Source organism: Drosophila grimshawi, unplaced genomic scaffold, assembly GCF_018153295.1.
Source record: "Drosophila grimshawi isolate 15287-2541.00 unplaced genomic scaffold, ASM1815329v1 contig_44, whole genome shotgun sequence".
NCBI classification, from domain to species: domain Eukaryota; kingdom Metazoa; phylum Arthropoda; class Insecta; order Diptera; family Drosophilidae; genus Drosophila; species Drosophila grimshawi.
Window position 1 is genome coordinate 12,265,887 of NW_025063240.1, and position 26,032 is coordinate 12,291,918.

The window sequence follows — 26,032 nt, forward strand, 5'->3', positions numbered from 1 at the left end:
ATGGTCCTCTGGCCTGCAGCCGAAGCTCATCAACGAAGCTGAACGAGAGTCCATCCAAAACGAAGAGAGCCGAGCAGACGAGAGCGCGCGCAAAGCTTTGCTGAGCGACAGTCTGGGGAAATATGGAAATTATGGTAAAGTTCAAGAACTCCGAAAAAGTTGATTTTTATACAAGCGGGGTTGCTGTTGACAAAGCAGTGCAGCTAACTGCTTCAGCACGGCAAAGCAGTTAACTACATGTGTTATACGGGTATTGTACTTTTGCCTAATAATGCAGTATAAGTCTCATAATAGTGAAGTCTACACTTATACTGAACTCTGACTCTTATACGTGGTGTCTAGCATAGGCTCAAACCCCAAATATTTGCTGTTAGACTCGAGTGTTATACGAAATATTAACCACATCACAGTCTACACTTATACTAAGCTCTGACCCTTATACTCAGCATAGACTTAAACGCCAAATATTTGCCAGTCTACACTTATACTTAACTCTGACTCTTATACGCGGTGTCTAGCAAAGGCTCAGACCCCAAATATTTGTCCCTAGACTCGAGTGTTATACAAAATATTAACCACAGCATAAAACTTAGGGAAAATATAAAAAAATTGAAAATAATTCAAAATATTTAACTGAACACTCGCCAATGCGATTGGGTTTGTGTAAACAAATGAATAACTACTTATATCATTGGGCTGCTTCATGCTTTTCTAGCCCATACACAAACCCGCCAATTTCTGCCGCCAGAGTTGTTTTTATACCTATTTGTACACGTTTTCGCTCTCCCAATCGCACCCTCGCTCATTTGGCCAAGCACACCTGTATGAATTTGGCTGCTCAATCACTCTCCGCACTTGCTCTCTCTCTCTCTCAGACATGCGCCTCTCGAGCTGTTGCTGCTGCTGCTGCCAGGACTAGGCCAACAGGCTGAGACAATAACGACCTGCTGGCTGCAGAGCAAGCAACAGCTTTGTCTGCTTCTGCCAGCGTCGACGTTTGACATTATCATGTTCGACAACAACAATCGCAACAACAACAACAGAAAACCACCCCTTTCATGCCGCACCAGCCCTCTGTGCAAGGCACATTCAAAACGCCAATCGACGCTGCCACATCCTGTGGCATACCCGGCACCTGCTGCGCCTCGAAACAAAAGCCATTTATTTAGAATGGCAAGCACAAAGCGGAAACACCAAGAAAATAGACAACATGTAATGCTGGCAAAAGGGGGGAACGAAGGACTTGGGGTATTTGAATGTTGCCTTGACAACGGTTGGTCAAAACAAAAGTTCAAGTTAAAAATTGTACAAAGTCCACATTTTTCCAGCTCCAGAGTTAAAGTCAAATCTTACAAACGCCATGCAATTGAAGTATTTGCGAACACTTTTAGAGGGGCAGGTGAGACTTAAGGGGTTATTTTGCATTTAATCTCCTCACGCTTTCCCTCTTCCAGGAGCAAATCCAACGCATTGCGGGTCTCGCCTGGTCGCCCAATCAGCAGAAATTGGCCATTGCCACCGCTGATCGTCATATTCTGCTCTATGATGATGCCGGCGAGCGGCGGGACAAGTTTAGCACCAAGCCAGCAAATGCCGCCAATGGCAAGAACTCCTATGTAATACGGGGTCTGGCATTCAGTCCGGATTCCACAAAGCTCGCCGTTGGCCAGAGCGATTGCATTGTGTACGTTTATAAGCTGGGCGAATCTTGGAACGACAAGAAGGTCATCTGCAACAAGTTTCCCCAGGCAGGCGCAGTCACCTCTCTCATTTGGTTGACCACCGGTGCTATTATAGCAGGTAAGGAAAGACACGTTTTGATTACAGCCAATTGCAGTCACTTGTTGTTATCCAGGACTCGAAGATGGCAAAGTGCGTGCCCTGCACTGCAAGAGTAACAAATCCCAGAGTCTCTACGGTGGCGACAGTATTTGCATCTCATTGGCGGCCAATACCAAAGGCAGTGGATTTCTCAGCGGTCATAATAATGGCACCATCATACGCTATTACCTCACGGAGGAGGCCACCGAACCACTGGGTCGTGTGGTACAGCATCCAGTGCCACCGTTTGCCCTGGCTTGGCCCCAAGGCGGCTTCTGTGCCGCTGGCTGCGATCAGCGTATTGTTTTTTACGACAGTGTGGTGAGTACGGGACAATTAAGGGAGTCTTATGGAATAGGAGTAAAAGCACAACAAATTTTCATGTGAAAGCTGGCAGATGGCCTGGTCGACACTTCTTTAAAACTCAATTATTTCACTTATTTCTACTTCTCCATTCTTCTCTCTCTCTCTTTTGAAGGGGCGTCAGCAGCGCTGCTTTGATTTCTCCCGCACTGAGGGGGAGCGGGAGTTCACCGTGGCTGCCTGCAGTCCCAATGGACAGGCTGTGGCCTTTGGCAGCTACGATCGCATACGGATATTTGCTTGGAGTCCGCGTCAGAGCGCTTGGAGCGAGAGTGCCAGCAAGGAGATTAGCTGTTTGTATACGCTGAGTGCACTGATCTGGAGACGGGATGGGGCACGTCTCGCCTTGGGCTCGGTTAGTGGCGCTGTGTTGATGTATGAGTCTGTGCTAAAGCGGACCATCTGGCAGGATAAGTTCGAGCTGATCTTTGTGGCGCCCAGTCAACTGCTGGTGCGTTTGCTGGCGGAGCCCACACAGCAGATGACCATCGAGTCGCAGCTGGGATTGGAGATTGATGATGTGCGTATTATGGGCAAGGATAACTTTCTGATGGGTCGCACCGAGGAGTCACTCATCCTGTGCGATCTGACACGGAATCTGGTCAGCGAGGTGCCCTGGACGGCGTCTGGACGCCACGAACGCTTCTACTTTGAGAATCCCAATGTGTGCCTGGTCTTCAATGTGGGCGAACTGAGCCTCGTCGAGTATGGCGACAATCGCATCCTCGGCTCCGTGCGCACTGAGTTCGTCAATCCTCACGTCATCTCCGTGCGCCTAAATGAGCGTGGAAATGGTCGCGATAACAAAAAGCTCGCCTTTCTGCTCGATGCCAAGACAATCTGTGTGGTGGATCTGGTCAGTCAGCTGGTCAGCGGTCAGATCAATCACGAGACAAAGATCGATTGGCTCGAACTGAGCGAAACGGCCCACAAGCTCCTCTTTCGCGACAAGAAGCTGCGCCTCATTCTCGTCGACAACTACACCGGCAAGAAGCAGACGCTGCTCAGCAACATCTCATTCGTGCAATGGGTGCCGCAGAGCGACGTCGTCGTTGCCCAGAGCAACAGCAATCTTGCTATTTGGTACAACATCGACCTGCCCGAGCATGTCACCATGCAGAGCATTCGCGGCGAGGCCATCGAAGTGCTGCGTGAGAATGTGAGTACAACTCGTGTGTTAACTGCAATAAGTCCAAAGTTTCCCATTGCTATAGCTTTGTCAATCTGAACCGATTTTGAAAAACCAGAGCTGCTTGGCAGTGGGTTGATCTCTAGAATAATACTACATTCGAAGATTAAAACGAGTTTAGTCGAATTTCATAATATACTGAAAAAGGTGTAGATTGATAGAATCCCAATCCATTCTCTTTCTTTTAACAGGGACGCACTGTGGTGCGCACCCAGGATGGACCCAGTGAGCACAGTTATCAGCTGGACGAGGGCCTCGTGGAGTTTGGCACCGCTGTCAATGACAATGACTTTGGACGCGCTGTCCACTTTCTGGAATCGCTGGGCGATAAGCCGGCTGCGAAGGCGATGTGGCACAATCTGGCCATCATATCGCTGGAGGAGGGTAATCTGCGTGTGGCGCAAAGATGCTACGCAGCTTTGGGGAACGTGTCCAAGACCTACTACCTGGCCGAGATGATCCAAGAGGCGGATGAGTTTGAGCGGACCACTGGCAATCCGGGCATACTCTGTCCCGAGGTGCGTGCCAAGCTGGCACTACTCGGCTCCGATTTGCGATCGGCGGAGCGCATCTATCTGGAGCAGGGGGACATTGAGGCGGCCCTGAAGATGTACCAGCAGTTGCGCATGTGGGATGAGGCCGTCGCTCTGGCGGAGAGACGAGGCTATGTCCGCTTGCCGGAGCTGCGACAGCAGCATATGGACTTTCTGCTGGAGACGGAGCAGCAGGAGAAGGCCGGCCAGGTGCTAGAGGATGAGGGTGAACTGCAGCAGGCAATGGCACTGTTCCTCAAGGCCAACAAGCCAGCGCGAGCCGCACGCCTTGCCCTGAAGACCCCACCACTGCTGCAGGATGAGCAGCTAATGCTGCAGGTAACCGAAGGATTGGTGCACTCCGAGCTCTTCGAGCTGGCTGGTGATATAGCCCATCGTCTGTCCCGACCGGAGGCAGCGTTGGCCCTCTATAGGAAGGGTGGAGCCTATGCGAGAGCTCTGGAACTGGCTCGTGTTGTGTCGCCACAGGAGGTTACATCACTGGAGGAGCAGTGGGGTGATTGGCTGGTGAGTCGCAAGCAGCTGGATGCATCCATTAATCACTACATCGAAGCGGGCGCCACACAAAAGGCACTGGAGGCAGCTGTGGGCGCCAAGCAGTGGCGCAAAGCTGTGCAGATTGCCAAGGTGCTGGACGAACCGGAACTGATACAACGCTATGCATTAGATCTGTCCAAGCATTTGGCTTTTGCTGGCGATTTGGATGGCGCTGAGGATCTGCTGGTGCGCGCTAATCTTTACAAGGATGCCATTGAGCTGCTCAATCGACATGGCAAATGGGAGCGCGCCTATGTGCTCGGCGAGAAGTATCTGAAGACGGAGCAATTGCGCGAACTGTTTATCCAGCTCGCCAGCAGCCTGGAGGATCAGGCCAAGTACCGAGATGCTGAGAAGGTACTAATAGCTGTCAATGAACCGGATCTGGCCATAGCTATGTATAAGCGTCGCGAGCTGTACGACTCGATGATCCGGCTAGTTGAACGCTATCACAAGGATCTGTTGGACAGCACACATCTGCATCTGGCCCGCCAGCTGGAATCGCGTGGAAAGTTCAAGAATGCCGAGCTTCATTTCATTGCATCCGGCGACTGGAAGTCGGCGGTGCACATGTACTGCTCCACGTCCCGCTGGGAGGACAGCTATCGGGTGGCCAAGCAGAAGGGCACCGATGGCGCCAGCCAACAGGTGGCCTACATGTGGGCCAAGTCCATGCCGGTAGAGAGCGCAGTGCGTCTGCTGAGCAAGCTGGAACTGCTGGACACAGCCGTGGGCTTTGCCTGTGACTCCGGCCAGTTTGAGTTCGCCATGGAGCTATGCCGCTTTGCGGGCAAGCCAACGGATGAGGTGCATCTGAAGATAGCCATGTCGCTGGAGGATGAGGGCAAGTTCGAGGAGGCCGAGGCGGAGTTCCTCAAGGCACACAAGCCCAAGGAGGCGATACTGATGTATCAGCATGCCGGGGATTGGCCAGCAGCGCTCAATGTGGCCGAGCAGCATCTGCCGGATGCGGTCAACGAGGTGCTCATTGGCCAGGCATCAGCGGCGCTGGAGACGCGCAACTATCAGGATTACGAGATGCTTCTGTTGCGCGCCCAGCGACCCGACCTCATCATCGAGCACTACAAACAGGAGTCGCTCTACGACGATGCCCTGCGCATTGCCGAGGAGCACTATCCGGCCGGATTGAATGATCTGCGCCGGCTCCAGGCCCAACAGCAGCGTGGCCAACTGCAGGGCGAGGATGCCACTGGAGATTCGCGAGCCTATCTCCAGCGTGCAGCGGAGTTCGCTAAGCGGGAACAGTTCCGCAAGGCGGCCGAGTGCCTGATGCAGATCGATGCCAGCAACGCAGAGGATGCGGCAACGCTGGAGCGTGCTCTGCTCCGAGCCGCCGAGATAATCAATCAGTTTCTGGAGGGCAAGGATGCTCAGGAACTGGCGCAGGAATTGGGACCACGTCTGCTGGCCATCAAACAAATCGGACCGGCTGCTCAGCTATATCTGGCCGCAGATCTGCCCAAGCAGGCGGTGGACGTCTTCATCCGTGCCGAGCAATGGTCCAAAGCACGTCGCCTGGCCAAGGAGATCGATGCGGAACTACTCGCCTATGTGGAGCAGCAGCAGAAATCGCGACTCAAGCACGAGGGCAATGTGGAGCAGCTGGCGGATATTGATATCATTAGTGCCTTGGACATGCTGGCGGAGCAGGGTCAATGGCAGCGCTGCCTGGAAAAGGCCAAGCAGCTGAATACATCTGTGCTGCAGAAATATGTGGCTGCCTATGCGGCTCAACTCATACGGGAAGGTGACTGTATCAGCGCCTTGGGTCTCTATCTCAGCTATGGGTCACCACCCATTGAGGAGCACTTCAACATCTACACGCGAATAGCCCAGGATTGTCTGGCGCTGCGCGAGGAGCAGTCGGAAACCGGCGGCTTGTGGCAGCGTCTGCGTAACTTTCTCCATGGACTCCTGCATGGACTGCGCAGCTCCGAGCACGTTGAGTCCAAGTTTGCGGCCAGTGCGGAACTGTATCTGCTGATTGCCCACTATTACGCGACGCGTGCCGCTTGCCGCCAGGTGCCGTCGCTGCAGCCGGTGGCGGTGCGTTTATCTCTGGCCCTGCTGCGGCACACGGATGTGCTGCCGGTGGACAAGGGCTTCTACGAGGCGGGCATGGAGCTGAGGCAGGCGGGACGTGAAGCTGAGGCTTTTGTCATGCTCAATCACTACTTGGACGTGTGCGAGGCCATTGAGGAGGGCTCCGGCAATCTGGTGGATCATTCCGATTTGACAGCCACCGATTTCCCGAGCTCCGTGCCACTGCCGGAGGACATCCACCTGAAGAACGAGCCCAGTCTGCACGAGGAGGTGCGCGAATGGGTGCTGGCCGTGAGCATGGATCAGCAGGTGGATCAACTGTTGCCCACCGATGATCGTGGCCTCTACGAGTCAAGTTTGGGTACACAGGACAGAGCCTGCCTGCTTAGTGGGTATCCAGTGCGTGGCCGCCAGCCAGTCACCTTTCATTCGTCCAACAACCAAGTGAATCGCGATGTGTGGAGCAAGTTCGCGGTGGCCGTTAAGATGGCACCTAGCAGTGGTGTCACCGATATTATTGGCTTTGTCGAGAAGTGGCAGGGAGCTGCCAACTATGTAATGCACTAAATGTTCGAACTGTCCTTACTAATACCCAATATGCATGCAACTAAATAAATATATACTCTATTTAACCGTCAATAAGTGTATTAATTACAATCAACTGATTGATTATAAAATAATGCGACAAAAATTCACGTCCATCGACGCCACGAATATAATATATGTGTATGTATATTATGTAAGAATCAATTCATCAAGTGTAATCCTCGTGCAGCTGCTCGGTAACGGGAGTAGAATCATAGATGTATCGAATTGAATCGAATCAATGTAGCGTATTAAAGAGATCACCGGCTGAGGGTAGGGGCGCCAAGCCACCGGTCACATCTGGCAGCTGTGTCAGATCTGGTAGATTGGATAAATGATCGTGTATCTCTTTCTGCAGGCCCATCATCTTGGCCAGCTTCTTCTTGTGTTCCTGCAAATATACACAGAGCAGAGAAGAGCGAAGATTAGCCACGATGCACGATGCGACACTTTGCCGCACAGCGATTGGGAAAATGCAATTCGATTTTGGGGGAGAGACCAATTTGAACATTTAATGCAAAGCAAAAGTAAATTTCTAAGTATATAAACATTTGCCACACAACGTACATCCAATCGCAGCTCGGCCTGAGCGAGCAACTCCTTCTGTTCCGCCTGAAAGTCACGCAGCATGGCGGCCAGCTTGGTCCGCTCCTCCATCTCAGCAGAGAGACGCGCATTGTAATCGTTCAGCAAATCGACCGCCTCATTGACCTAAAAATCAGTTCGATTTAGTAAATTGATTGTATTAATTGTAAACCAGTTATAGACGCTAACCTGTTTGGCCAAGACTTTGGCCTTGTCCTTATCCTCTAGTTTGGTAATGCAGCCAATTTCCGATATTTCCGGCGGCAGCTTGGCGATCCTTTCGCGCACCAGCGCATCACTTGACGCCGAGTTCTCAATACTGGTCAACGCTTTGATTAGCTCTTCGGGCTCCGGTGGTTCACCCAGCGTCAAATAAGGCGGTGTGTGACCATTTTCCGCCTCAGGTGCAGGCGGCTCAACAACGCTGACACTTTGATGATGGGAAGATGCACGCGGCCTCTTCGATTTCGACTGCCGCTCTTCATGTTTGCGCTTCTCGCGCTTCTCAGACTTTTCCGATTTGCTGCCGCTGTTGCTGTTACTACTACTTTTGTGGGGCACAGCTGATACAGTGGCACCTTTGCTGTTGCTGTTGCTGGTTTTGGTGCTGCTGCTGCTGCCATTGCCGTTCGCATTAGCTGGGGCATCTTTTGCCTCACTGTTCATGCGTGCGCGATAATCAACAATGGTCTTTGGATCGTAGACACCTCGCTCCTGCCATATATTCAAAATGCGCCCAAGACTGCCGAGCAGCTTTTCCGAACTGCACGTTTCGCCAATGTGCGCAAAGACTTTGGGCAGCACATTGCCGAACTCCTTGCCGTATTCGGGTCCCTTCTTCTTGCTGTTCTGAATGACATCGTTGGCCAGGTACATGAAGGTTAACTTTTTGGGCTCCGGCACTATGAATAAATAGATAATGTTGCAGTGTGTCCGCATCCTTGTTGTTTGCTGATTACGTACCATTTTGGAGTTCACGTTGCCAGGTCTGAACAATGACCGTGTGATGTTTTCGATGATGGATGAGCCATAAGGATAATGTTTGAATGCTCTGCTGACTGGGATTGAGTTCTGATAATTTCTTGAGTAGCGCCGATTCCGTAAAGGCTGACATTGCAGCGACTCTGAAACGTGATCAAGTTCTATTTATATGCCGTACTTTATTTTTTAGATGAAAGACGAAAAAAAGGGACAGAAAAAACACACGGGGCCGAAAAACAAAAATAATTGTGTCTTCTTCTTCTCGTGTGTTGATAACAGCGGCAAAAATTTTAACATTGGCTTTGACTGTTAAACAGCAGCGTATACAACATATTTTTCTGAATGAACACTTACTCAAATATTCGTGTTGCAGTATCATAAAAGCTTAATATTAATACATAATAATCATTAATGAAGAATAGTTGCTTAGCAGATAGACTAATTTGAACTAAACACTGACTCGAATTTAAAATTTAACAGCAGTTAACCAATCATAACAGCATGAGCACTAATGTTAAGTCTCGAAATTATCGATAAGTCAAATGTTATCAGACGACCAATGCGAGCTGCCAACTCAATGCACAGTATAGCGCTACCTGATCGAATGTGTGCAGATTTTTGCGAAAGATGCGCGCGTATTTTGAAACTTAGATTTTAAAATAATTGGCATGCTCCAAAATGCAAGCAAATTAAATTCATAAAAATGCACTCACACATTCCATCAAACACACAACCAACAATTGTAATCAATCAGCAACAATAATAGGGCGAGCAGGCGTCCAACCTTTTCAACCAACACTTCACACCGATAAGCAAGCGGTTCCAACAAGAGTTAGGTGTGATTGAAATGCGTCGACACTCTTGTCTCAGTTGGTCGCAATATTTCAAGCGTGTTGGACGGAAAGGCGCAGTGTAATATAAGCAGTGTGATACAGTGATATAGCCGTAAAGCGTGTGCCGTAGCCGCAACCGTCGTCACTGGCAATCGACGTCGCTTATCAGCTTTGCCAAAGAGTAATTTGTGATACCTGTCCGTTTTGTATTGGCTTGTAGAGCGCAGCGCGACGAGCTTAAGTGGTGTTAATTTTTTATTAATTATTATCGTGTTTATTGCCAGCAACGAAAGTGAAGTGCGAATTACTTCAAGTGCTCTGTCCATTAACCATTCCAGTAACAATAAATTACAAAAGTTAAGAACAGCAGCTGCCTTTTTTGTTGTCCAGTTTGCAAATGCAACCTCAGATAATGGTTAAGAAATTTTCAATTTCTCTATATATATATGTATGTGTGTGTGTGCGTATGTGTGTGTGTGTGCATTGATAGACGAGTGTGTGATTTACAAACCATTAACGCTATCAACAACACATTAGACAAATTGCTAAATTAGCTGCCGCATTGTCACGCAGTGCTCACAGTGCGATATACTTTTTTGTTTAAAAGCAATGAGCTGAATCAACCAAATATTATAGTATAGTACCATCCAATACTCGTACATATCCCAAATAATTACGCTCTTTGCGCTCAGTCCGCTCAATAGATCGCCCTGCCGCCCTGCTGCCCTGATAAGCCCCCCTGATTCAATGATTTAAAGTGTTTGTGTTTTCCTTTTGTTTAGTAGTGTTCTTTAAGATAGTTGGACTTGGACTAGTCTGATCTGATTGCGGATAAAAAGTTTCAAAAGTGAATTCTAGCCATCAAAAATGTTGAAGACTTGAAACGATAACGAACACAATGAATTCAAAATATGATTCGGGCATGGGACACAATCGCGCACATCTCTTCGGCTCCCATGTGGAGCACTTTCAAACGACTCTCAATGAAAAGAACTGGGAATGGTCTTATCTAGTGGTAAGTTACAATCATAACAACCTATCATAACGTAGATCATAAAACTATACGATCCCAATTAGCGAAAATGCCGTAATCTGGAGCTGGAGGAGTCATATGATCTATATATGCGCCGATTGCGCATTGGATACCTATCGATCTTCATCTTCATTGAGCTACTGGTGACCTTCACGCATGCCTTGCTGCTGCTGACCTCATCGGATCTTACATATAGCTACATAGACATGGGCAGCTATGTAATCACCGGCTTACTCATTTGGCTAATACTCTCGGTGAACTTTCACAGTGAGCTGATTAGCAAACATGGCTATCTCATCTATGCCTCCTCCTGGATGGCCGTATCCATCATGGTGTTAATGGGTGTGTTATTCTGACTATCTCAACTCTATTTTGCATTTACATGTTTGCCTTTTTATGTTAACCAGATATTGGCCTGAATATCTATCACGCTACTACCAACAATGATATCTTAAATCCCATCTATGACGCCTATACCTTGTATGCCATCTATATGTTTATGCCCATTCCCTATATCCTGCAACCTTTTATACTGGGCACAGCGGTTACCATCTGCTATATTATCAACTACAGTTTTGTGATCACTTCCAAGGAGGAAAACCGAATGCATAGCATATTAAAGTAAGAATATAAAGAATATATAAATCGATCAAATCGATTAAAATTACGTATTTTTGAGCTAGCCACTTTAAAACTCCCCATCAAATTATCTATAAAAATCATAAATTCTTAAAAATATTACTTAGTTAAATTATTTGCAAATTAGAACCCCTTCTGAATATAAAAATGTTGTACGAACATTTATCTATACTATTCTTTTGGATACTATTATTTTAACTTGATTTCTTTCTTGGTACTATCAATATATTTCTGTTCCCAATAGTAGACCCTATTTAGTTTTTTTTTTTAAATTTAAAAGTGCGTTTCTTTGATTACAGTGAAGCCATTTATTTGAGCTCCGTCAATTGTTTGGGCATCTTTTTCCGCCTGATGCGAGATATTGCGCTGCGCACCACATTCCTAGATCGGCGCCAGTACGTGGAGGAGAACCTATTGCTGCGCTATGCACGAGATCAGGAGCGCACTCTACTGCTGAGCATACTGCCCGCTCAGATTGCCGATCGATTGCAGGAGGATGTCCGGAATCGCATCGAGCGTTCCAAGCAACAGCATAAGCAACGAGCCGACTTCGATCAGTGCGTCAGCAACAACAGTCAGGCATTGAAGCGTTGGCGCCAACCTGATCGTGGGTTAGTATCCAATTCTATCCGACCTGAGTAATATTTAAATGTGATTTCTCCTCAAATAACAGCACACTCTTTATTGAGCCGCACAAGGACGTGACCGTACTGTATGCGGATGTGGTGAATTATACATATCTGACCACAACGCTGGACGTGAAAAAGCTGGTGGAGGCACTGCATGATCTCTTCGTGCGCTTCGACATCGCCAGCGAGGAGTACAATGTGATGCGCATCAAGTTCTTGGGTGACTGCTACTATTGCGTGGCTGGACTGGCCAGTCCCAATGAGGATCATGCCAAGTGCTGTGTCGATCTGGGACTGCGCATGATCAAGGACATACGCGACGTTAGGTAAGACAACCAAATCCGCATCGATCTCTCTCTCTCTCTCTCTCTCTCTCTCTCTAATTACTAATCTTCCGTGCTTGCAGGGAGAAGCGACATTTGAATATTGACATGCGTATCGGAGTGCACTCCGGAGATGTGCTATCCGGCGTGATAGGTGCTGCCAAATGGCAGTTTGATATTTGGTCCAAGGATGTGGACATTGCCAATCGACTGGAGGCAACTGGCGCTACGGGGCGTGTCCATGTCAGTCAGCAAACATTGCGTCTGCTCGATGGCGAGTATTTCTTTGAGGATGGCACGGAGAAGGCACGCGAGGATCCAGTGCTGCAGAAGCACGACATACGCTCCTTTCTCATCAAGTCGTTGCGCGTGAGTAGCACTTCTACCACCAAAGCCAATTGCACAATTACACAGTGTCGAAAGTTATAGGCCCCCATGCATGATCCGCGTCGAGTGCAACGCGAGCGGCAGGCCAAGAAGCTGAGCGAGGCCAGCAAGTCCAACTTCATGTACAACTCCACGCTGCAGCAATACAATCAAGTGCGCAACCAGGCCAAGCTGGAAATGTGCCGGGAGCTGGATAAAATGCCAATCGGTCGTATAAAGTTAATTAAAGCGAAGAATTCCGCCTCATATCCTACTCCAATAACTGCTCTACTTTTATCCAATTAGGATCACTAAAGTGTGTCGTCGCTCCACAAACCTAACCCAGGATGAACTCGAGGAGGAAACCTTTCGACGCAACATCAGCTCCTTTTGTTTGCTGTTTCGCATCCGCAACTGGGAGCTGCAATATTTACGGGAACCGGATGTGATGTTCAAGTATAGCATAGCCCTTGCCTGGTTTGTCTACATGTGCATGCTGACAATTCAGCTGCTTGGCAAGGAGTACGTACAAAATAAGACGTAAGATTTCCACTGAACATATGAAAATGGTCCACTTTTTGCTTGTAGTCCGCGGTATCACTACTGGGTTATCGATGGCATTACGATCTTCTTGCTAAGCACTCTGCTGCTCGTCTCCTGGTATAAAAAGCTGTGGATTATGTATGTCGCCGATGCGGAACAGTCGCTGCCTAAGTTCAAAATTAGCCGATTTCTCTATAGATCGTCTGACTTTATGCAACGCAATATTATCATACGCCTAGTTGTCTATTTTTTGGTTGTTATCTCGTATTGTGTTGTGGCGGCTATGCAGGTGGTAAGTCTGACTAACAATTGGGTTCTAATCAATTCCAATCAGGGTTGTCTAAATCCGTGTTTAACTATTAACTCAAAACGTCTTTATAGTTAGACTGCGGAGACAGTTCGGACGATGATGAATTAATGCCGATGGAGACCTATGAGGATCGCGTGCTATGCTTTCATCCCTGGGTAAGTGAAGACAAATTCAAACTATGTTCAATGATTATCAATAATTTATATTGGCTCATCAGATCCTGACCAACTGCATGACTCTGGTGATTGGCACATCCTTTCTGTTCACGCGTGTTCCCTTCATCATCAAGACCACAGTGGCAGTGTCCATCACTGTGACTTATGCAGTGCTGGTAGTATTTGAATTTGACTATATCTTTGCCACGAGTCCATCGACGAATGTGAATTTCAATGCGGAATATTCACACATATTGCTCATCTTTATCACGTTGGGCATATTTCATTTGATGGAGCGCCAGACGGAGTTTATAGCCAAGGTGGATTACAAGTAAGTCGTTCAGCTTTCAAAACCGGATTTTCCCCACTAAAATCAACAGCTTTTGGCAGCTGGAAGCGGCAACTGATGCAGAAACAGGATGATGCCCTCATCACCAATGACACCATTAAAGTGCTACTCGTCAATATTTTGCCCTCACACGTTGGTAAGTCGGTAGATTGTCTAAGTCTGGGATGAGATCTAAATTTCCCTATTGGATTTCTTAGCGGACTTTTATTTATCCACGCAGCTGCAGAATGAGCTCTACTACGAGGAGTATGATAATGTGGCCGTTATGTTTGCCTCGATCAAAAACTTTGATACCGATAAAATAGGATTGCGTGTTCTCAATGAGATCATCTGTGATTTTGATGATGTGGTAAGTGTTGCGAACAAATAGTACAGATTAGAACACATTAATTTGTGTCACATTGCAGCTCAATAAATATTCGACCAGCATGCGCGTGGAGAAGATCAAGGTGGCCAACTGGACATATATGGCTGCCTGTGGTCTCGATGTCACCCGATCCGAGCAGGTGAATGCGCCGCAAGTGAAGTTTCGCAACGTTTCGCTAATGCCAAATGGACGACGGAGTCAGTATCGCAACTCCGGCTCTGAGCAGATGCAGCGTGTGCCATACGGCAATGGCAGCACCATCGCTCTGGATCTGGAGCGTGGCCAGTATGAGGGCAATATGGTTAGCGGGACGCCGCGAATGAGCTGCTCGGAGAACACCAGTGACAAGAGCAACGATGAGGTTGTCAAAATAATGGCAAATTTTGCCTTGGATCTGATGCGTGCGATGCGACGATTTAATGCCGAGAATATGCAATCGGAATACGAGGGCAGCACCGATTATGGCATGCTCCGAATTGGCATCTCACATGGCAGGGCTATGGCCGGTGTGGTTGGCATATCGAAGCCACACTATGATATCTGGGGTAATCCAGTAAATATGGCATCGCGCATGGACTCAACGGGTATGCCGGGCAAAATACAGGTGACAGAGAATACGGCACTGAAATTGCGCAAATTTAATATACAATGCAACTATCGGGGCAAGACATTTGTCAAGGGGCGTGGCAATATACCTACCTATATACTTGGCACCGATGACGAATACGAAGGATTCCTGCCACACCAGCCTGACTCCATAACCTAGTAGAAATAATCGATCATTTAAGTCTATTACGAAGTTTATATGTTCATATCTTGTAAATATTAAAGAAAAAACGCCAAGCTAACAAACTATTGATATAGTAAGATGTGAATTTAAATGCGATAAAATTAGAATTAGAGATTAGTCGGCGGCTTGTATAGAGAAATGGCAGTCAAGTATTCTCTCTCATATTGTGTAAAGTAAATGTCTGACTTACTGGCACAGCATTGAAAGTCAATTGAAAATTGTTTGAAAGTAGAAAAAAACAATGGAACACATGATGGCACCTAAAAGAGATGCTCATTGGATTGGATCAATTCATGCAAGTCCAACTGGAACTGATCGGAGTTATACAAAAGACTGCGAATGGACAACAATGCGAGTGAGTTTCACCAAACCCAAATCCCAACAACCACAACAAAAAAGAACATAGCAGATATTTATTAGTGTTAAGCTGTTTTACAGAAAGAATGCCAAGTCCAGAAAATGGAGCATTCCTATGATCTCTACATTGAGCGTTTGATTGTAACCAATGTGGCACTCTTTCTATTCATTATGGAGCTACTATTGGCAATAAACCTAATATCAATAGTTATTTTAACCCAGGTGAGCCGAGTAATGTGTGTCAGCTACCAGCAACTGAGCTGGATAACAGCCAACTGCTTTTGCAGCACATAAAATGGGAATATGGGACACTGTTAACGCTGATGATCCTGTTGCCGCTGATACTTCTGATTTGTTTTAAGAGGAAGTCAAGTTTCCAACACTTTCGCCTATTCAACATAATCGCTAGCTGTGCAGCTGCCCTGCTGGTGTTGCTCATGGGTACTTCTCAAACACATTACATGATAATTATGAATGTTCTGATTGATTTCCATTTCGATTGATCAGATATGCTGGGAAGGAATTATGTTAAGGGTCGCTACGATCACATCATTATTGTATCGGTGTATTTCTTACTGCCGATTGCCTTCTACGGGAAGCCCTATCTGCTTGGCATCGGAGTGTCCCTAATCTATTTATTGTGCCCCATGCTAACAAATGCAATTAATTTACGACCGTTTGAACTGTCAAAACACGTCTGCAATGCTTTCTATCTGATCTCATTGAATGTGGTTATGATGGCATTTCGGATTTGCATGGAATACCATCTGAGACAACTGATATTAACTCGTCGCCAGCTGCTGCATCAGAGCTTTGTCCTAAAGGTGGTGCTCAGTACTCAATTTCAGGTGATCAGCTCTGATTTATGATTGTATCCTCTAGGAAACCAAGGAGAAGGAGAAGAATATTGTGGCGACAATAGTACCAGCGGATATTGCACATTCACTGGACCACGAAATACAAAAACGCATCGCGGATCAACTTCTCTGCAAGCGGTATCTGAACCCAATGTTTGTATATAGTTTACTTTAGTTCAATATCTAATCCCAAATCAAGTATTTTGCCTATTAAGTTATATTCGGATGTTTCTATACTGGCTGCTGAGATGGTCAACTATGCACAGCTAACCTCGCAAATGGATGTCAAAGATCTTGTGCAGATATTTCACGAGCTCTTTGTCGAATTTGATTTGGCTGCGGAGGACCATAAGGTGTTACGCATCAAATTTCTGGGGGATTCCTTTAGCTGTGTCTCTGGTATACCACAGCATTGTTACACTCATGCCAATTCCTGTGTCGAACTGGCTCTGGACATGATCCTCAAAGCAAGGCATTTGTGCGAAGTGCATGATCTGCTGGACATAAAAATGCGCATTGGTGTGCACTCGGGTGAGGTCTTTGCAGGCATCATCGGTCGCTCGAAATGGGAGTATGACATATGGTCACGCGACGTGGACATTGCCAATCGTCTGGAATTCACGGGCATGCCGGGTCGAGTGCACATCTCGCAGACAACGCTCAAGTTGCTGCACAACGAATACGATTATGAGCCGAGCAGTCGACTGGACAGTTCAGATATCTACTTGAAGAAGACATATTATATCAACACATATTTAATCTCCCCAAAGTTATCCAAATCCACAATCAAGGGAGCGAAACGTATATTCAATATGACGCCAGGATCACGAACAGCTCACAGCGTTTTTGAGAAAGAGTTGGATGCTTCGCATGAGTATCAGCTGAAAATATATCACCTCATGTACAAAAAAGTGAAATGCATGCCTATCGGCGCAATACAGTAAGTAAAATTCATTAAGTTTAAGTTCCTATATAGTCCACAATCCCAGCATCTAAAGAATGGCGCGAATTTTCGATTTCTCTGATGGTTCCCGTGATGGCAACGAAGATCGGGTGTTCCAATCATATATCACCTCGTTCTGGCGGCACTTTCGTCAAGCTGACATCGAATGGAAATACATCAATAAGCCAGATTTACTTATGAAATATAGCCTGCCACTGATGGTTTTCGTTGGCTTACTGTTCATTATCGAGCATATGCTGTCGCCAACGTAAGTCCATATCGAAATACCTACATATGTATATATAAAATTGATATTTCCTCTTATAGATACTCATATGTGTTGATTATGTGGGTAGTACTGGTTGTGCTATTGCTATTGTGTCTGCTGGTGTTCTATAAGAAAATTGTCTTTCAACTAAGCACAAACCCGCTTGAATATAAGCCACAATTTATCTTAGATCGCTGGCTCTTCAAAATATCGGAGTTATGTGAAGAGAACCTCGCCATGCGAATCGGAATTTACTTCTTCGGCCTATTCTTAGTCTATATCTTGGCATCATTTAATACGGTAACTATAACTTTATATAGTTTATCATTGGGTAAATAATTTGTTGAGTTCTCCTGCAGGTTGCATGCTTAATACATGGTATCCAAATGAATAATATTGACGGAGTAAAACTCTTAATGCCTGCGGTAGATAATGCTATATACAAATTATTACCCGACTGATTTAACTGACTGATCTCACACAGGAAGCCACCGATAATGTGATTATGGTCTTTACCCTTATGTTCTTTACTGATCTGCCATTTGTCTTAAAGATGGCCCTGATCATACTTGTCTGCATCTCACATATCGTCATCGTGCAATCATCACATATTAAGTCGGAATTTCAAATCATCTGGTTTATTATAGCCTTTTGCCTGATGCTCCTGATCATGGAGCAGCACAATACCTATCTCAAGAAAGTGGGTTACTAGTAAGTTGAGCTTAAGCGCATCCTAACGATAAATATAACCAAATTGTTGCAGCTACAACATGCGCTACGTGGAGACTCAGAGGCAAACGGAGATTATCAGGCGCTCTCAAAGAGTGCTCATGGTCAACATATTACCCAACCATGTGGCGCGTTTGTTCTTGGAGCATCCGCAGGTCGAAGAGCTCTTCCACGAGAGTTACAACAAGGTCGCTGTCATGTCCGCCTCCATCGTGAACTTTGAGCGGGATAAGTGCGGATTGCGAGTGCTCAATGAGTACATTTGTTACATTGATGATCTATTGTTGGACTACAGGGGCGATTTTCAAGTGGAGAAGATCAAGGTCAAGAACTGGACATATATGGCTGCTTGTGGCCTAAAAGTCGATCATTCAATGGAATTGCCATCGTGTAAACAGCAAAATGAGCCTCGACTCTCGCATCCGACGCTGCAGAACGATGACAATTGTGTCCTGACCTTGCTGCATTTTGCTGTGGACCTGCTGCGCATGATGCACGATATAGCGTTGCAGAATATGCATCTGAAATTTGGTGGATCGATGCGAGGCCAAATGAAGATTGGCATTGCACATGGACCCATCGTTGCCGGCGTTGTAGGCTTATCGCCACCTCACTACGACATCTGGGGTCATACCGTTAATAGCGCCTCCGGCATGTGCTCCTCAGGAATTGCGGGCTTCATACAGGTCACCAAGGAGACGGCTCAGACATTGCATGGCTTTGATATCAAGTGCAGCTATCGAGGCATGATGAATGTCGCCAGCGTAGGTGAGGTTTCATCGTATTTGGTAGATCTGGATGAGCGGCTCAACTTGCAACATATTGATAAGGAAGATTTGGATATTATTGAGTTCGTAGACGCCTATTCAAAGTCAGACAAAGTTGTTAAACACAATTTCTAATTGGTGTAGATTACACTTTTGAACAGAAGGTAATCTGATAACAAGAAGTTATTTATTTTGAATTTTATTTACGATATATTACATATACAACATATATATTTATAGATATACATATATTTGTATAATACAGAAGTTCTGGAGTCACATTACGTATAAACACATAAAATTTGAGAGCTTATTTTGTTGCCACATATAGCATAGAATATTTATGCTATAAGTGTGTGTATCATTTATAAAATAAATATATTGTAAACATGCATTTCAACTCTAACATGAACGAAAACGAATACGAAGCACCAAACGGTTAAAATTATACTCTTTGTTTTGGGTATGTTACGATTTTGTGCACAGTTTTGAGCTTAAGTAATGCAATTGCAGCTGGTATTGGGGTACGGTTCGCAATAATTTACTCATTTGCCGCACCAGTGAGCAGGGCCGTGTCCTCGGGCAGCGGCTTGCGCTTATACGATGGCTCTGTGGCCAGGTAAACAACGAGAGCGCCAAAGATCACATAGAGCACACCAATAATGTTGGTCAGAACACCGGCAGCGGGCAGCGTGGAATAAGTGGCACCCCTACGAATAGAAGAGTATTAGACAAGTTATAAGCCAAGTGTACCAAATCACTTACAGTGAAAAGATGGCCTTCTCGGTGAGTCCCATTACGGCACTGGCAATGGCCAGAACGAATCCAAAGAGTCCAAAGTACACGTGCAGTGGCATCAGTGCAATCTTGTAAGTCTCCCGCATGCCTGGGACCAGAAAGGCCATAAATCCAGCAACATACTGCAGACAGAAGATGAGAACCGCCGACAGGCCCAGCCACGAGTGCAGCGAATACATATTGGGAATGGGCGGATCGTTCAAATTATGCGAATCGAAGACTGTCTTCAGGGCAATCACCGTCAGCACGAAGGCGGCCAAATGGATGCCGGCGTGGGTGAGCTTCAGGGTCTTCTTGCGTGTGGTGCGAAAACCACGATAAACGAGTATGGCTAAAAGTAGATGGCAGATAGCATGGAGTGCCACACAATTAGTTACACCTTTTCCGGCCAACGACAAGAATAGTTTTACTTCGACTACTTACAATTGCCATACAGATAAATGAAGCCAATGGTCATGCAGAGCGGATGCCAATTGAATTCCTGCTTGGGATTGTCGGTGCCGCCGAGGCCGCCAAAGTGCTGCCCAATCCAGGTGCCCACCAGCACAATCATTGTGAGACCGCACAGCTGAGTGAGCACATAGAGCACCTTAAAGTTAATCAGCGCCGGATCCATATTGGACTTGTCGTTGTTGCCTGTGTGCCAAAAATAGACAAAATTATGTAAACAAATTAATTAATAACACAAACATTGCTCAAATAACCCTTTCCCCCAATTGCTTTTTTAATACCCTAATGATGTTTACAAATGCATCAGTTTGAAATTGAATAGGCTGTTAAGGGAATTGCCAGAAATACTCTATTAAAACAAACATTTCACATGAAAATTTGATCCATTTCGATTCAGTTACACAAGTTAAATGTCTAAGCAGAGATTTATCTTAGATCCATCAACATCTTTAGAATCTGCTTATAATTAATGGCCACAAGCTTTAATTAATTAAAATTAAAAAAGCATTTTATGCACCCACATACGCAACATTTAATTAGCATATCTCTAACCAACGATGATTCATGCTCAGAATTGCATGCCGCATCAGATTTGACACAGTTACAGGCCTGAGAGGAGACTTCGTAATAAACTTGTAATTAGCTGCGCATTCTTACATGTTATGCTTTTCACGATCCATTAATTAGAATCTTAATCATCAGTGCGTACCAATTGACCCGCTACGTTTTTGCCATAGCTGACACATGATATCATAGCCATAGCCAGAGCCAGAGCCATTCATTTGACTTTAAGGCTTACTTGAGTCGACTCAAGACACACGAGAACCCACCCATGCAACGGCAACAAGTTGTATGTAATTTCAGCGATCTTACGATAAGCACAGCGACGCCGGCCATCTGAGATCTCTAAACAAAATCAAAAAAACAATAACAAAAAAGCAGCCTGCACATAGTGTGAAACTAAATATAATATATACATGTGGAATAATACGTCTTGCGATTATTAAATATAAGCAGTGTCGGGTAGACGACTTATGTAAAAATTGTAATTGTTTGTCGAATATTATGAGATGAGGAGAGCAGTCCCAGAATCTAAATTGCTAGCTTCTTATCAGCAGCACTGCATGTAAACATTTTCTAGCAGCCACCACTCGACAATCTTCCTTCGGTGGTAGCAAAATGATAGCAAATCGCTTTAAATAGCATTGCTCATTCATGTATCTATTGTTTGATGTTGGTGCGGGCAAAAGAGCGAAGAAGAACGAAGACAACAACAACAAAAAAGAAAAGTAAATTGCAAATGAATTAAAATTTTCAGCGTTTCTCTGATAAATTGAAGTGTTTACAATCGTGTACAAAACAGAGTGCAAACACATTCATTCGAACTAATGCTTATAGAAGGTGTCGAAGACGGGTGGTTTCCATGTGGAAAGATAAGTCTCAGAACAGCGTCGAATAAGTATGCAATCTGAAGAGTTATTTCAAAGATAAAAAAAAGTCATAAAAAAAAGGCTAACAAAATGTTAAACATTTTAATTGTTTGTTTAGAAATGAGTACGAAAAACATGGCAGAATGAATAAAAAGCAGTTGCAGATAACAATCATTTATCAGGCGCTTTAATTAAAGTTATAATCAAATGCCAATAGGTGAATTTGTTTAACAAGTGAAGCAAATTGCAAATGAAGTTGCGAATACGCCAAGAAATGTGGCAGTGTGATCTTTGTTGTGGCACGTGCCGCATTTAACCGCAACAAACAAGCAAACAAACAAGCAAAACAATAAATTTCGGGGCTCCAAATTTTTGGGCAGTGAAATTAAAAACCAAATACTAATGATGATTAAAGTATATATTATAATTAATAGATTGTTAATTAAGCAGGCGTGCTGCAGTTTTGTTTTCATTGTTGTTGTTGTTGTTATTTGGTGTTTTGGTGGCCAGCAAAGCGTTGCAACAGATCGTGCGCAAAATTTAGAGGTAATGGGCTAAAGAAAAGTAAAAAAGAAGAAAAACGACAAGCAATAAAAATAAATAATCCACGTAAAAAGTAAAAATTTTCTGAAGATGCGACTACGATGACTTTGGAAAAGCGTTAAGGCTAAAGAAAAATAAATAAAGCAACTCGAACAAAACACACACACATAACAACAACAACAAAATGCTGAAAAACTAAAGTGAAATTTCGATTTGGTGCGAATGAAGTTGATGACTCTGCAGACACCCAGCAGAAAGAGAGAGAGAGAGAGGGAGAGAGAGCGAGCGCGGGAGAGAAAGAGGGAGAGGGTGATCGAGAGTTAGCGCAAGAGGGGAGTGAGGAAAGCAGCCGCAAAAAGGAGGATCAGCAATAGTAACGGTCACTCTCTTTCTCTATCACTATCTATTTGTTTTGCCTTTCTTTCTGCCTTTCTATACTTGTCCGTCCTGTTAAAAAAAAAACTTTTACTAATGCGAAACTAAAATGTTGAGCTGCAAACTTTAAAGCCAAAGCCAAAGCCATATCTGATATTGTTGTTGCTGTTGTTGTTGTCTTTGTACCTTTATTAGTGGTCGCTTCGACGGCAGCATTTGTTGGCTGCACTTGTTCTGCTATTGTTGCCAGAGTTGCTATTGCCGCCACTGGTTGCGGTTTGGGCTGCTCAGCCGCCTTGCAAATATTATCGCCATTTGTTGTTTTTGCTGGTGCTGGTGCTGGTGCTGTTGCTGGTGCTGTTGCTGCTGTTGGTTTTACCTCAATAACAGCAACAGGCACCGCTTTGACTTCGATTGTGGTCGTTGTCATTGGTGCTGTCGCCTGCTCAACATCCATATCGTTAGACATTGTGGTGTTCACTTTATTGAGTTGAAAATCAATACACGATTTGCCGGCTAATAGTCCAGTTTTAATTTGCATGCAATGCCGAATTTGATTTAAACTCTCAGAGACACAACAAACACAACTCAACGCGACGTAGATCTACATACAACCGAGCACCTCAAAGTGCAATGCGCAACTGAATTTGAAATATATGCTTCAAACTAGCCGAGCAGTAGCAGAGCAGAGAGCAGCAGTAGCAGCAGTAGCAGTAGGAGCAGAGTAGCAGAGCAGCTGCAAAGCAGCAGAGTAACAGCCGCTGCGTCGCCTAGAGCTTTAGCAAAAACAAATTGCTCGCATGCGATAAAGCTTTAAATGTTTTTTCGTATATGCGGCGGCCATAAGGTCTGTTAATTATTATCCTAATTGCTTAATTTTTTGTGTGCACATTTAAAAGTGGTTTGTGTTAGCTATTGGCTAATAGAAATTGGCAAGCAATTGGTTAGCAAATTGGCAACCTTGTTGTCAGTGTTATTGTTAGTATGCCAGGCAGGGAATTTGCGCATTCCTTTCGCCTCTATTGATTGGGATTTTGTTCTGAGCTGCATTTCAATTAACGCGTCAGCATGTTAATAACATGTTCTATTCTGCATAATAATTGCACACTGCTGGTAATAGTTCACCCCCCTCCATTTCACACCCACTCACAACTACGACTTACCCAGTGAGAAGAGCATCGCTACAGTTTTTCTCCTTTTTTGTTGCTGCTGTTATTTGTTCTGAATTTTAAGTGACTTTATAACTTTTATTAAGCTGAAATATTAAAATTGCAAAGCAGTTGCAATTTTACTTAATTTTGTAGCAGCTGCCTTGCCGTAACTTGTTGAGCAGATAACGGTGTTTGCAGGATTGCGGCTGCTGTGCTTTGGTATATCAATTTAAGCTCCTCGTCCATATGGAAGCAGCGAAAATATCTGCAAAGGCAGCGACGCCCCCGCACTTTCCCCTCAAAAGCACCGCTGGAGTCAACTCATAAAAAGTTCTGTTGCCAAAGCTTTTCGTATCTAATACTAACAAACGACCCCAGACACACACACACACTTGGCTAACCACTTGTTGGACTCATTCCTTTGTTTATTTTGGCGTTTCTTAAGCATGGTCTGATACTACGAAGAATACTTACGGTTTATGTATGTCAATCAGTTGAGAAACTTAGTAAACACTAGAATATTTTAATAACAAGAGACAAGCAAAAACAAAAAGCAAGCGAGGAGACGCAAATTTTACCACAACTGAACTGATCGAAAAAACCACAATAAAAGCGAAAGCATCGCAACGTCAGCGCCGCTGTCAGCGGCATCAGCAACGAGAGCAATCAAAAGCAAATATGACCAAGCAAATAAAGCAGACTGCTTGCCAGAGTCAGTGACCGCTTATCGGAAGCTGTAATCATAAGGGAAACATGGCAAATTTAACGGGTTATTCAAGGTTGCACTTCACCTTAAGCCGATTAGTAATCGAGCCACATGGCCCTACATTTTCCCATTCATATTATTGTTTACTCATTTGGAAAAGGCGACAGTGTCGAATATCAGCTGGCTATAGAGATGAACGATACTTACTCGCACCTGTATCGCGAAATACAAGTTGATATCGCTTGTACGACAATCGATAAGTCGATATCTCAAAAGCTCTAACATCACCAACAGCAAGCAACAATAAAAACTACACTTGAATTTTATTTTAATTTATTTCAACTAAATGCAACATGCTCTCCAATCTAATTGTGACCAATCAAAAGGTCGTACTAATAATTGGTAAGTAACTTTAGGCAACTATTGGCAAAAGCATTCAAAGAACGTGTTATTTCACAATCGCAGATCAACTGAATCGCGAACGAATCGCACTGAGGTTCATTGACAGCCTGCTGCACGAGCAAGGCGAGAGCGACGAAGTGAAGTCGTTGCCAATTGGCACGCAACTCAAGCACGTGGCCAGCTTTGAGACCTTGTTGAACGAATGCAGCAACAGCAGCAACAACAATAACAATATCAGCAAAACCAATTCAACGGAGCCAATCACAAAGAGTGGCTGCAACATCATACTGCCAACGCTGGCCGATCTTCTGTGCTATCAGACACCTGCCTACATCTTTGATTTCCTCAATCGTCTCCGCCGCTCCGAGCATGTGCGTCGCGTATTCTTGTGGGCTTCACCACAGTACTTACAACATCCCGATGCCGACTACATTCTAGCCGGCTGTGAGTATCTGGCGGAGTTGGTGCTGCGCCTGGAGACGGATACAACATTGTCGCTGATAACGCGTAAGCCAGGTGGCGGCGTCAGCAACAAACGCTTCACGTGCCAAGTCAGCAAGACTGAGTTCCAAGTGACGCCGCTCACAGATGCCACTGATGCTAGTGCTTCAGCTGCCGCCTTGAAAATCCAGGACGATGGCGTTCCAGCTTCTGATCCCGGTGGCACCTTTAAGATCGAACTGGATGAGGATGAAGTTGTGGCGCGCAATGCGCTCACATTGCCATATGAACGGTGAGTTGAAGCAGCTTCCTAAAAATCTATTCCTTATAATCAATCAATCGGTTTGCAGCATCAACGAAGCGACTGAGGGCAACATCATTTATACGCCCGATGCCGATGATGATTTTGATGATGAGGATCCGGATGAGGATCTGTTGATCTAGAAATGTGCTTGCACACCAAACGGCAGTACAAATGGCCTTGGCTTTAAATATTTAAGTCTAACATACAAAAATATACAAACAAAAAGAAAGAAAAAAAAAGGAACAAGAACAAGAAATACCTGTAAGCGAGCTCAACAATTGAAATTCCAATTCCGGCCAAAATGAAAACGATTAATGAATCTTTGTAGTTGCATAGTTCAAAATTTATATACTACAATGATATATATATATATATATATATATATGTGTCCAGTGTTACAATTGCATCGCATAGTTACTTAAAACCTAACAATTTGTTTGTAATACTTTTTATTTCTTTTTGTAAAACATTCATCATTCATTCATCAATTGTGAA

The 26,032-nt window shown here is 45.1% G+C and overlaps 6 protein-coding genes across 15 annotated transcripts; 4 read left to right on the forward strand and 2 right to left on the reverse strand.

The window, feature by feature from the left end:
• The first annotated feature begins 1,360 nt into the window (after positions 1–1,360).
• Positions 1,361–7,160, forward strand: LOC6558647 (intraflagellar transport protein 172 homolog). The gene is given in 5 exon segments (XM_032742353.2): positions 1,361–1,399; positions 1,455–1,852; positions 1,854–2,142; positions 2,300–3,343; positions 3,565–7,160. Coding segments are annotated over 5 exon segments (5,301 nt in total). The 3' UTR covers positions 7,096–7,160.
• Positions 7,156–8,962, reverse strand: LOC6558632 (regulation of nuclear pre-mRNA domain-containing protein 1A). Its single transcript, XM_001984442.2, has 4 exons — positions 8,662–8,962; positions 7,888–8,600; positions 7,681–7,824; positions 7,156–7,504 (listed from the first exon to the last, which is right to left on the reverse strand). Exons 1-4 carry the CDS (start codon positions 8,810–8,812, stop codon positions 7,352–7,354), a joined length of 1,161 nt encoding a protein of 386 aa, XP_001984478.1. The 5' UTR covers positions 8,813–8,962; the 3' UTR covers positions 7,156–7,351.
• A 604-nt stretch (positions 8,963–9,566) lies between these two features.
• LOC6558637 (adenylyl cyclase X E) lies at positions 9,567–15,085 on the forward strand. Of its 6 annotated transcripts, none has more exons than XM_032742779.2 (15): positions 9,570–9,927; positions 10,295–10,527; positions 10,590–10,887; positions 10,953–11,166; positions 11,484–11,795; positions 11,858–12,139; positions 12,220–12,505; positions 12,566–12,741; positions 12,809–13,024; positions 13,091–13,337; positions 13,427–13,510; positions 13,573–13,841; positions 13,901–13,995; positions 14,057–14,208; positions 14,267–15,085. In XM_032742779.2, the coding sequence occupies exons 2-15, from the start codon at positions 10,411–10,413 to the stop codon at positions 14,990–14,992; spliced, it is 3,474 nt and encodes a 1,157-aa protein (XP_032598670.2). In that variant the 5' UTR covers positions 9,570–9,927; positions 10,295–10,410; the 3' UTR covers positions 14,993–15,085. The 6 variants fall into 6 exon arrangements, with proteins under 6 accessions (XP_032598675.1, XP_032598673.2, XP_032598670.2 ...); XM_032742780.2 differs by having other exon boundaries at positions 10,298–10,527; XM_032742781.2 differs by having other exon boundaries at positions 9,570–9,693.
• A 112-nt stretch (positions 15,086–15,197) lies between these two features.
• On the forward strand, positions 15,198–19,244 carry LOC6558659 (adenylate cyclase type 7). Of its 3 annotated transcripts, none has more exons than XM_032743290.1 (12): positions 15,198–15,371; positions 15,455–15,595; positions 15,661–15,814; positions 15,881–16,197; positions 16,256–16,383; positions 16,430–17,170; positions 17,229–17,441; positions 17,501–17,741; positions 17,801–17,866; positions 17,926–18,152; positions 18,205–19,101; positions 19,178–19,244. In XM_032743290.1, the coding sequence occupies exons 1-11, from the start codon at positions 15,258–15,260 to the stop codon at positions 19,070–19,072; spliced, it is 3,210 nt and encodes a 1,069-aa protein (XP_032599181.1). In that variant the 5' UTR covers positions 15,198–15,257; the 3' UTR covers positions 19,073–19,101; positions 19,178–19,244. The 3 variants fall into 3 exon arrangements, with proteins under 3 accessions (XP_032599181.1, XP_043071247.1, XP_043071248.1); XM_043215312.1 differs by having other exon boundaries at positions 16,256–16,368; XM_043215313.1 differs by having other exon boundaries at positions 15,365–15,371; positions 15,444–15,595.
• Positions 19,245–19,326: 82 nt separating this feature from the next.
• On the reverse strand, positions 19,327–24,216 carry LOC6556510 (plasma membrane ascorbate-dependent reductase CYBRD1). Of its 3 annotated transcripts, none has more exons than XM_032743309.2 (4): positions 24,159–24,216; positions 20,159–20,371; positions 19,703–20,066; positions 19,327–19,647 (listed from the first exon to the last, which is right to left on the reverse strand). In XM_032743309.2, exons 2-4 carry the CDS (start codon positions 20,349–20,351, stop codon positions 19,479–19,481), a joined length of 726 nt encoding a protein of 241 aa, XP_032599200.1. In that variant the 5' UTR covers positions 20,352–20,371; positions 24,159–24,216; the 3' UTR covers positions 19,327–19,478. The 3 variants fall into 3 exon arrangements, with proteins under 3 accessions (XP_032599200.1, XP_032599197.1, XP_001984475.2); XM_032743306.2 differs by lacking the exon at positions 24,159–24,216 and adding an exon at positions 23,697–23,866; XM_001984439.3 differs by lacking the exon at positions 24,159–24,216 and adding an exon at positions 22,720–23,176.
• A 492-nt stretch (positions 24,217–24,708) lies between these two features.
• On the forward strand, positions 24,709–25,768 carry LOC6556503. The gene is made up of 3 exons (XM_001984438.3): positions 24,709–24,792; positions 24,856–25,525; positions 25,584–25,768. The coding sequence occupies exons 1-3, from the start codon at positions 24,744–24,746 to the stop codon at positions 25,675–25,677; spliced, it is 813 nt and encodes a 270-aa protein (XP_001984474.1). The 5' UTR covers positions 24,709–24,743; the 3' UTR covers positions 25,678–25,768.
• The last annotated feature ends 264 nt before the right edge of the window (positions 25,769–26,032 follow it).

Coding starts and splice junctions, on each gene's coding strand:
- LOC6558632 (XM_001984442.2), bottom strand. CDS start 8,812: ATGTCAGCCTTTACGGAATCGGCGCTACTCAAGAAATTATCAGAACTC. Junction 8,601..8,661: donor GCAACGTGAACTCCAAAATG/GTACGTAATCAG, acceptor ATTTATTCATAG/TGCCGGAGCCCAAAAAGTTA. Junction 7,505..7,680: donor AGGCCGAGCTGCGATTGGAT/GTACGTTGTGTG, acceptor GTATATTTGCAG/GAACACAAGAAGAAGCTGGC.
- LOC6558637 (XM_032742779.2), top strand. CDS start 10,411: ATGAATTCAAAATATGATTCGGGCATGGGACACAATCGCGCACATCTC. Junction 13,025..13,090: donor ATTCAGCTGCTTGGCAAGGA/GTACGTACAAAA, acceptor TTTTGCTTGTAG/TCCGCGGTATCACTACTGGG. Junction 13,338..13,426: donor TTGTGGCGGCTATGCAGGTG/GTAAGTCTGACT, acceptor ACGTCTTTATAG/TTAGACTGCGGAGACAGTTC.
- LOC6558659 (XM_032743290.1), top strand. CDS start 15,258: ATGGAACACATGATGGCACCTAAAAGAGATGCTCATTGGATTGGATCA. Junction 16,384..16,429: donor AAGCGGTATCTGAACCCAAT/GTTTGTATATAG, acceptor TCCCAAATCAAG/TATTTTGCCTATTAAGTTAT. Junction 17,867..17,925: donor TAAAACTCTTAATGCCTGCG/GTAGATAATGCT, acceptor GATCTCACACAG/GAAGCCACCGATAATGTGAT.
- LOC6556510 (XM_001984439.3), bottom strand. CDS start 23,074: ATGCAAATTAAAACTGGACTATTAGCCGGCAAATCGTGTATTGATTTT. Junction 20,372..22,719: donor CGAAGCGACCACTAATAAAG/GTACAAAGACAA, acceptor TTTGGCACACAG/GCAACAACGACAAGTCCAAT. Junction 20,067..20,158: donor CATTTATCTGTATGGCAATT/GTAAGTAGTCGA, acceptor ATCTACTTTTAG/CCATACTCGTTTATCGTGGT.
- LOC6556503 (XM_001984438.3), top strand. CDS start 24,744: ATGCTCTCCAATCTAATTGTGACCAATCAAAAGGTCGTACTAATAATT. Junction 24,793..24,855: donor AAAGGTCGTACTAATAATTG/GTAAGTAACTTT, acceptor TCACAATCGCAG/ATCAACTGAATCGCGAACGA. Junction 25,526..25,583: donor CTCACATTGCCATATGAACG/GTGAGTTGAAGC, acceptor ATCGGTTTGCAG/CATCAACGAAGCGACTGAGG.